The 9,480-nt window shown below is 36.2% G+C and overlaps 1 protein-coding gene across 1 annotated transcript in view; it reads left to right on the top strand.

Moving 5' to 3' along the window:
* Positions 1-735: 735 nt before the first annotated feature.
* The window catches only part of LOC115219074 (methyltransferase-like protein 27), a 47,185-nt gene continuing 38,440 nt past the window's right edge, over positions 736-9,480 (top strand). The window contains exons 1-2 of the mRNA XM_029789139.2: positions 736-1,316; positions 8,585-8,707. Of these exons, the coding sequence (XP_029644999.1) occupies positions 1,143-1,316; positions 8,585-8,707 (297 nt within the window). The 5' untranslated portion in view covers positions 736-1,142. The remainder of the gene's footprint in view (positions 1,317-8,584; positions 8,708-9,480) is intronic.

Here is a 9,480-nt window from a genome sequence, read left to right as displayed (position 1 = left end):
TGTCATTGCCGAGGGGGATGTCTCGGAGGTGTTCCGCGAACCGGTCAGCTAAGCGGCGTCCCGTTTGTCCGATGTACAGGGAATGGCAGAGAGAGAGAGAGAGAGAGAGAGAGAGAGAGAGAGAGAGAGAGAGAGAGAGAGAGAGAGAGAGAGAGAGAGAGAGAGATGCAATAGATAACATTGCTGGAGGTGCAGGTGAAGGAGTCAGTGATGCGATAGGGTCGATGATGGGTGCCGGTGAGGAGGGTGGTGTTGGAGAGATAAGGGCAAGTGCGGAGCAGGGGAACGAGCCAGGTTGGGAGGTAGGGTTGGGGAAGAAGCTGTGGACCAAGAGGTCACGTAGCTTTTATATATAATATATATATATATATATATATAGAGAGAGAGAGAGAGAGAGAGAGAAAGAGAGAGAGAGAGAGAAAGAGAGAGAGAGAGAGAAAGAGAGAGAGAGAGAGAGAGAAGATACAAAGCCTTGTTCCGGACTTACACAGCTCTTTAAAGTTATACTTTAAAATTCTTCACCAAAACTACCTCATTTTAATATATACACAGATATAAATATATACACACACACATGCATGTATGTTTGTATACATACATGTATAAACACCTGTACATCAGTTGTGATTTGTCACAGCACACAATATTAAAAAAACAAACTTGGGTTAGTCGTATTGATAGATATCTAAAGTGAAAGAGTGAGAGAGAAAGCTTAGCTAATAAATTCAGTCAGCTAGACAGATAAAGTGAAAGAGAAAGAGAAACCCAGTTTAATAAAAGCAGACTTCGGGTGATAACATAGACATTCGCACAGTTGAACTGGTTAGTGTCAATTCAGAAGGTGTGAAGTTATTGAGGTAACTAACACAAACAACATACTGAAAAGTAAAGCGCAACAAAAGGATCGACGATAAGAAAGAAAATTTATGAACGAAGTGGGGAAATAAAGAGAAGAGAAAAAAAAAAAAACAATTTGGCAAGCGCACGCGGGCGTTGTGTGTACTTAGAGCGTGACTGGTCCCTTTTATTGACTTTCAACATTCAGGTAGATAAAAGGAATACTCAAAACAGAGAACAATCTCCCAAACAGACTGGATAACTTTCCACAGCAAAACTCAACAGTTGTCAACAACAATATTAAGATGTCTGAAGTTAAAGAAAATAATACAAATGAGAAGCACAACTTAGCCGTGAAACTGGGTTTCCCAACTGACGAAGGATGTCATTCGATGGCGAATTTGCTCAAAGACTGTTTATCAAACGATGATGTGAAGCAAATGTATTCAGAATGGGGTGATACAGGGACATACGATAAGGTAAGCAGAAAGAGGGCTCATGAGGACCCTAAAGCTATTTTGTATATGTTCTCATTTTCTATCTCCTTTTTTTTTTTTATCTGCAAACTTGTTACCTACCCCCACCCCCCACTTAAACATGTAGATCTACAGTATGGTAATGCGGAAACCAAAATCCTGTTTTCTTCATCCTCAGAGTAAACTTATACAAACTCATTCTTTTTAGTTTGTGTGTATGTTTATTAGTCTCGATAAATTAAGGAAAAAATAGGAGTCTCTGCATGACCGCTCGATCTGTCAGAAATAGCTGCCCAAATATTCTCAAATCACTCTACCGTATTAAGTGAAAAGGAAGGACACACTGGGCAACGCAGCCTCCGATACATTATGTACAAAGCAAAAAGCAAAAACAAAAACAAAACAAAACCAACTTTATTGTTCTCGACAGAACATCTTAGAATAAAATAGTGGTGGCGAGGAGAAATATATATAGTTCATTATGTTCAAACTTGGAACACCTGTTAATCGAAGATATGTTTGATTCAAAGTGACCCGAGCCTGAAAAAACAACGTAGAATATTCACTTTTACGATATGTTGGCATATTTATCTGAGAGTAGGATATCTCTTACCAACATTATGTCGAAAGTACAGACTGGTAAGATGAATAAAAGAAAAATATATAATTATTTTTTTCTTTTCCAAAGTTTACAAACTATCAACAAAGTGGTTTGAAGAACGAGATCCGTTACACGTATACATCGTTTGGTCAGATTTCTCACACTTGAAATAACATTATATGTTTTGTTTATTATTTTTTTTACACCATATCTATAATCACCGTAGTCATTCGATTTGTTAGAAATAATAATCAAATTCCTTCAAATCAAACCTTGTCATCTTAAAGAAGGAGGGGAAATTGGATAATGTAGTCTTTCCGGGGTGTTCAGAAATACGGGATGGTCACAACTGGAATGCCTTTAGCCATTTGTCTACTCGATCAAAGCTGACTTGGAGTTTAACAAAAACTTAGATCAATCCCGGCTGGCGCGAAAGCGAGATGTTGTTAAAAAAAACAACATTCAAGTCGTAAATGAATCTTCTACGGAGTAAACACGCCTTGCTAAAAATATCAGTGAAATTTCTTTTAAACCAGAAGAGGAGGCAGTGAGTAAGGCAGTCCCTAGGGTACACGATGACTGGGTTGAACATCTTTGATAATTCTGTTCGATTTGGGAAATCTTGAATTTAAATTACAACAACACTCTGATTATCAAACCAGCTAGGGAACCACTTATTGGTTGTTTGACATGTTAGAAACAGCAGTCAAATATCACTTATTACACACTACGCAAAAATAAAAAAAAAAGCTTATTGAATCATTGCATTTATTCGTTTTAGCATGGATTTCCCAACACCCTCTAACTTTTTAATCATAGTCTTCGGATTTTTATTTTTTTGAAACCCGAAATACAAAATTAAAAGAAGTATTTAAAAAAGTTTTCATTTTCGTTTTAACCAGCGACTTGGCAGAAACGTTAGCACGCCAGGCGAAATGCGTAGCCGTATTTCATCTGCCGTTATGTTCTGAGTTCGAATTCCGCCAAGGTCGACTTTGCCTTTCATCCTTTCGGGGTCGATTAAATAAGTACCAGTTACGCACTGGGTCGATATAATCAACTTAATCCCTTTGTCCGTCCTTGTTTGTCCTCTCTGTGTTTAGCCCCTTGTGAGTAGTAAAGAAATAGGTATTTCGTCTGTCGTTACGTTCTGAGTTCAAATTCCGCCGAGGTCGACTTTGCCTTCCATCCTTTCGCGGTCGATTAAATAAGTACCGGTTACGCATTGGTGTCGATATAATCGACTTAATCCATTTATTTGTCCTTGTTTGTCTCCTCTGTGTTTAGCCCCTTATGGGTAGGAAAGAAATAGGTATTAGTAGATGATGTCATGAGGGGGGCATTTCGTGGACGAATCACGTCGTCTACAAATACCGAAAGATTTTCACGACGGACTTGGCTTAGGGTAGCTGGAGTACTTTTTGAGGAAAGTACATCTTCAAATCCTTTTACTCTGAGTAAGAAAAAAAATGTTTATAACGAATTAAAGGGAAAAAATTGCAGTAATCTGATGTCCAAAATATAATAAAGAATTTAGAGATAGTGCTTGAATTGCTTTGATCACTGGTTTGCACGTTTATGGCCAGTCTGTGGCTAGACAACCACACTTTAATCATTTAGCAATTGAGGGAAGCTGTGCATAGGCGTTCGACGTGTTAGAAATAACAGCGAAATCTCTCCTAGTCAAAACAAATATTAACATCTTGAGAGAGAGAGAGAGAGAGAGAGAACGAGAGAACGATGTAGTTACAGATATAGAAAAAAAAAAGACGAGATGGTCACAACGGAAGGCATTTGATCTTAGGCCTGGGATTAAACACAGCTACAACACCAATACTTTGAACATAATCAGTTCAAACGGGACTACACTACACTATTTTCATTTCGTTACTCGATGATGATAGTGGGAGAGGTGGCAGTGGTGTTTCTAGTTAATTCATGTGTGCGTGTATGCGCGGGGGCTTGTGTGAATGTGTGTGTGCGTGTATTTTAAAGATTATAATTCATTTAGGAAAGTGGTGGAGGACATCCGTATAATGTCGATGAGTGGAGAGGCCTTTAAGTGCTCATTCACTCTGCTAAAAATAGTAGCCAAATCTTCAAATTACACCAACGGGTCTCAACCGGGATTCATACGACCCCTGGCGGGATGTGCCCATGTGAAAAACAGCAAATCGAGGATCCATAGTAGTTCGTTAAGGATCTATAGAAAAATTCCATTAGATGTATTTATTGTAAGAAATAATTTTCTTTATCTAATGTTTTACGTAGCTCAACTACACAAGTTAATGTGTGTAAAGCAAAATAAGAATTTTAAAGAAGTATCTACAAAAATGGCTATGGGGGTCTACCAGGGATCTTTTCCTTTTGAACGGCACTTTGTAACATAATTTCTAGGTAACTAAAAAGTTTTAAACTTCGTATACTGGTAGAATGTGTTTATAAAACATCATTTTCTCTTGGTTTTATTGAGAAAATTCTATAGTTTGTAAGATATTTCGTCTGAAATTTCGAGCATTTCGGCAATTTTAACCAATCGATTACCTCCATTGAGCTAAAATCATTTGCTGCGTCTAAAACTGAGACAACATCCTGTCACTAACCCTAACCCTAATTTTTTCTTCTTAATTGTTAAATTAATTTAATTGTTACGCGTGTAAAAAAACGAAAGCGATAAAAATAATTTAAACAATTAACAAACAAAATAATTCTATAATTTTATACACACGCTTTCCGTACGTATACGGAAAACGTGTGTTACGGAAATTATAAAATTATAGAATTATTTTGTTTGTTAATTGTTTAAATTATTTTCGATTGCTTTCGTTTTTTTTACACGTGTAACAATTAAATTAATTTAACAATTAAGAAGAAAAAATTTAGGGTTAGGTTTAGGTTTAGGGTTAGTGACAGGATGTTGTCTCAGTTTTAGACGCAACAAATGATTTTAGCTCAATTAGAGGCGATTCATTGGTTAAAATTCGAAAAATTAAACTACTTTAAACAAACAAATTACAATTTTATCAAGAAAGCCAAGAGGAAAAAAATGTTTTATTTTGACACATTCTACCAGTATACGAAGTTTTAAAGTGTTTAGTTAACTAGAAATTGTGTGCTATTCAAAAAGAAAAGATCCTCTACCAGAATAGAATAGTAATCAAAGGGGTCTTTAGCGAGGGATGTCGCTAATGAAAATGTCAACACTTTAATAATTGGACTGAGTCATTAATCCAACGGCTGCGAAATGCCTCTGGTGCAGTAAATAACAACACTCGTGTCTGTGCGTGAACAAGTTCGTGTCCAAATTTTTATTCAGATGAGGAATAAATGAACTCATACAGTGAGTACACAATGTTCAGTAAAGTTAACTGGGATGAAGAAAAAGATTCTGAACATCTTGCCATGTTTCATGATGACAATGAGAAAGTAGAAGGAATTCAAACTGCAAAATTTACTTTCAGACAGGCACTAGGCATAGAATACCATAGGGAGCTGCTGGTAGGAAAGGATATCGAAATCCGTGTGTCTGGCTCTCTGAAGTTGATCTTGCGTTGTAGAGAAAAAGAGAAAAAGTTGAATTGGAATAAACTCTTAAGTAGGCGATATACTTCTAACGCCCACCTGTGTGTCATTTAGCAGTTGTGCCATGTATGCTAGCAAAAGGTGAGCAAACCAAATTCGCTGGGATGTTCTAGAATATTCAACAGGGGAGATAACTGTCGTTGACTCACAACGGATATTTTGCAGGCTACGAACCTGTTTCAAATAGCGTTGAAATAGCTGTTTCAAATAGTAGAGGACCACTGGATTACACTCTCCTGAAATTAATAACTGTGCTGTGGTGGTGGTCGTGGTGGGGGGTGATAGAATAATCAGGTACAGATGAAGATATGAGGAAAGAGGAGAAAAAATATGGAAGTCACCATCCCTTCAGAAACAAAATCTAGATAATGTGGAACAACAGTACAAATTAAAAGACTGATATATGCTAGGGTTTCATAGTAGGGTTTGATTACCTCAGTAGATCTATCATAATCAGGGCCCATAAGAGGGAATTCAGCTGGTACATTGTTCCAAGGTCCAAAGGACCAAGGAACAGTCCATGAATATCTAATGGGGCCTTCAGTACCTCCTTCAGAAATGGGCAGATAAAAAACAAAACAAAAAAAACAAAAACAAAATATAACTAAATTCCCCTTGAATTTTGAGAGGAGTTCTCTTGTCTAGGGGTCAAACCAAAAGCATTTTTGACCCCGCTTTGCAAAATTTCTTCCCGAGGCCCTGAGCATAGTGTATCTAGTATCTACAATAGTTTAGCATTTGATACAAAAATATTTTGAAAATGAAATGTCCAACTTATGTGTAGATACATGATGCAAGAAAACATGAGCCTTTCTAACTGCCTGCCTTTCTTTAAAGGCATTCAAACTGTCACTGTATGTCTTTTAGAAGTACTCAAATGATGATCATTGGCTATTGTAGATAAGGTTGGACAACTGCTGTGATAATGATGCCTATTGAAGCAGAAACATGTCCATGACTGTGGTAAAGTCTTCCAGATAATAAATCTCTCCTATTCCTTGACAGCACGTTAGTTTTGGAGACCTTGTTTCTTGAGAATATCTCCACTCTCTTCATCGTCGTCATTGTCACCATCGCCATCACCATTGTCATCACCACCGCAGCGACTATTATCTTCATCGTCAGCTCCTCTGCTATCATCACTACCATTTCTATCACTACTGCATGCAGCCTTGTCTGTCGCACCATCCACAACCTTTCTCTTCTCTTTTACTGATCCTGTTATCTTCCTGCCTGTTGGTCTGTCTATCTTTCTACCTATCTCCATATATATATAAAAGGTTCTTCTCTGTTGCCATTTAATCTCTGACAATGTGCCAGTTTTTGTACCCATTTGTCATCATTGTTGTCATCATCATCATCACCATCACCATCATCATCGTCGTTGTCATCATCATCATCATCATCATCATCATCATCATCATCATCATTATTACCATTATCATCATCATTTTAATGTCCATTTTTCCATGCAAGCATGTGTAGGACAGAGATAGATTGAGATAGATTTTCTATGGCTGGATTGCTCTTCCTGTCATCAACCTTTATCTATTTCCAAGTAAGGTAATATTTCCCCATGGTCAGATATATTTTCTCAGAATATTGGAAATGAATAACATTCATTTATAACATTGTCATGTCAAGACAAAATGACAGAAACATACACAGGAGTGACACCTTGGGCAAGTGTCTTCTACTATAGCCTCGGGCCAGCCAAAGCCTTGTGAGTGGATTTGTTAGAGAGAAACTGAAAGAAGCCCATTGTATATGTGTGTGTGTGTGTGTGTGCGTATGTATTTGTCTTTCTGTGTGGTACAATGTTGTGTATAAATGTGTGAGCTCCCCTATCTGGTAATTGTTCAGATAGAAGGAAAGTCAGAAATGTCCACGAAGACATCAGATATAAGTCTTATATTATGAGGAAAGGTCAATTTCTTAGTAAAAGCAAAAGAAAATCACTACATCAGATCTAAAAGGCTCATAAACAAACTGAAAAATCCAGCAGAAGATTTGATTTGGTTTTTCTCAAACGAGAAAAACTTTGACTAAGATCAAAAAGTTAACAGAAAAAATGACAGATGGTTATGTGCAGACCCTTCTGAAGTTCCAAGTGTTATACATACAAAATTTCCTGCAACTGTCATGGTTTTGGGGGTTGCTAGCAATGAAGGACATGTGATGCCTCCTTACTTCTTTCCACAAGGCCTTAGAGTTAACTCTGCCACCCACATTGAGGCCCTGGAAATAATTGTTAAGCCCTGGATAGACAGTGTATGCGATGGAAGGCCATATGTGTTTCAGTAAGACTCTCTACTATCACACATGGCTCTGGTAACACAGGAATAGATGGCTGAAAATTTTCATGATCACACAACCCCTAACATTTGGCCTACCAATTCCCCAGATCTCAATCCATTGGACTATTACATGTGGAGCGTTGTTGAGAGAGAGCTCAATGAACACACTCATAACACCAAAAATTCTTTGAAATTTGCCATAATCAGAGTAATGTCCAAAATGAACCAGGATCACTTGATTCGAGCATGTAGATGATTTAGATCTTGTATAGAAACAGTTATTGAAGCTGAAGGTGGCTTTATTGAATAACATTATAGAAAAGAAGGTTTATTTTTATCCTCATAGCATTTTTTGATAAATAAAGTTATCTGTTATTATATATCTGTTTTTTTTTTTTATAAACATAAATCTGTCCTGTAATATCTTATGCACCCTGTATATATATATATATATATATATAGGGGGAAGTTAGAAGAAAAACGCGAAAATGCACGTTGGAAACCCCAAAAAGTAAAGGCTTTTTATGAAAAGTAACGATAGAGCTATTGTTACTATTCATAAAAAAGCCTTTACTCTTTTGGGTTTCCAATATTTTCACATATTTTCTTCTTACATTTCCATGTGTAATTTCTATTTTCTTTTTGTAACATATTTCTATTATATATATATATATATATATATATATATACTCTATAGATGAGTTTAATAGTTGAAAAAAGAAATGTTGATTTTATTCAGAATAATACTAATATATTCATTTATAAATTTCTATATTTTTTTTATATTGTAGTCTATGAGTAACAATGTTTACAAGGGACCATATCTGGTTTCCAAGGCTGTCAACGACAACATTCCAAATAAAAATGCTAAAATTCTTGATATTGCTTGTGGTACAGGATTCGTTGGTGAACATGTATGTATAGAAATTTCTTTCTAACACAATCAATCTTGAAAGAATTATTGTTATTACTGTGTAAACATTATGTAATCATAGAAGATTAACTTGCATATGTTTTATGTATATGTGAATAATGATGACTTTAAATTTCTTTAGCCTTTCCTCTGATCCACTGTAGCTTATATATGTTTTTTTTCAAGCCATAGACTCCTTATAAATATTTTCTGATCCACTGGTAGTGGCATGGCTGTGTGGTTATGATGTTCATTTGCTAACCATGTCATTTTGGGTTCAATCCCACTGTGTGATGCCTTGGGCTAGTGTTTTTTGCTATAGATCTGTGCCAATCAAAGCCTTGTAAGTGGATTTGATTGAGGGAAACTGAAAAAGAAGCTTATCAGATATACATATATACGTGTATGTGTGTATATATATATATATATATATATATAGTATGTACTTGGCATAAAAACATATGTATATACTCATCATCATCATCATCATCGACGCTAAACGATGACGATGATGATGATGAGTATATACATATGTTTTTATGCCAAATTATATATAAAACACTGTAGCATTAAATTGAAGGATTACTCAAAACTGTTTAGTCAAGTACATATTTCTTAACTTTTACAAAGAAAAGGTTGATAACAATCATCAGCTTTTTGAAGCCAGGCCACATCCTCCACTTTGATACTTCTGATTTCCAGTACAACTATTGCTATGCTGCTAGCATTGCACCATACGGCCCCATTCTCCAATTTGGGCATGTACCACTTCCT

Source organism: Octopus sinensis, linkage group LG14 (genome assembly GCF_006345805.1).
Source record: "Octopus sinensis linkage group LG14, ASM634580v1, whole genome shotgun sequence".
Taxonomy (NCBI): domain Eukaryota; kingdom Metazoa; phylum Mollusca; class Cephalopoda; order Octopoda; family Octopodidae; genus Octopus; species Octopus sinensis.
The sequence above is the reverse complement of the archived record's forward strand: the minus strand, read 5'-3'. Positions and strand labels throughout refer to the sequence as shown.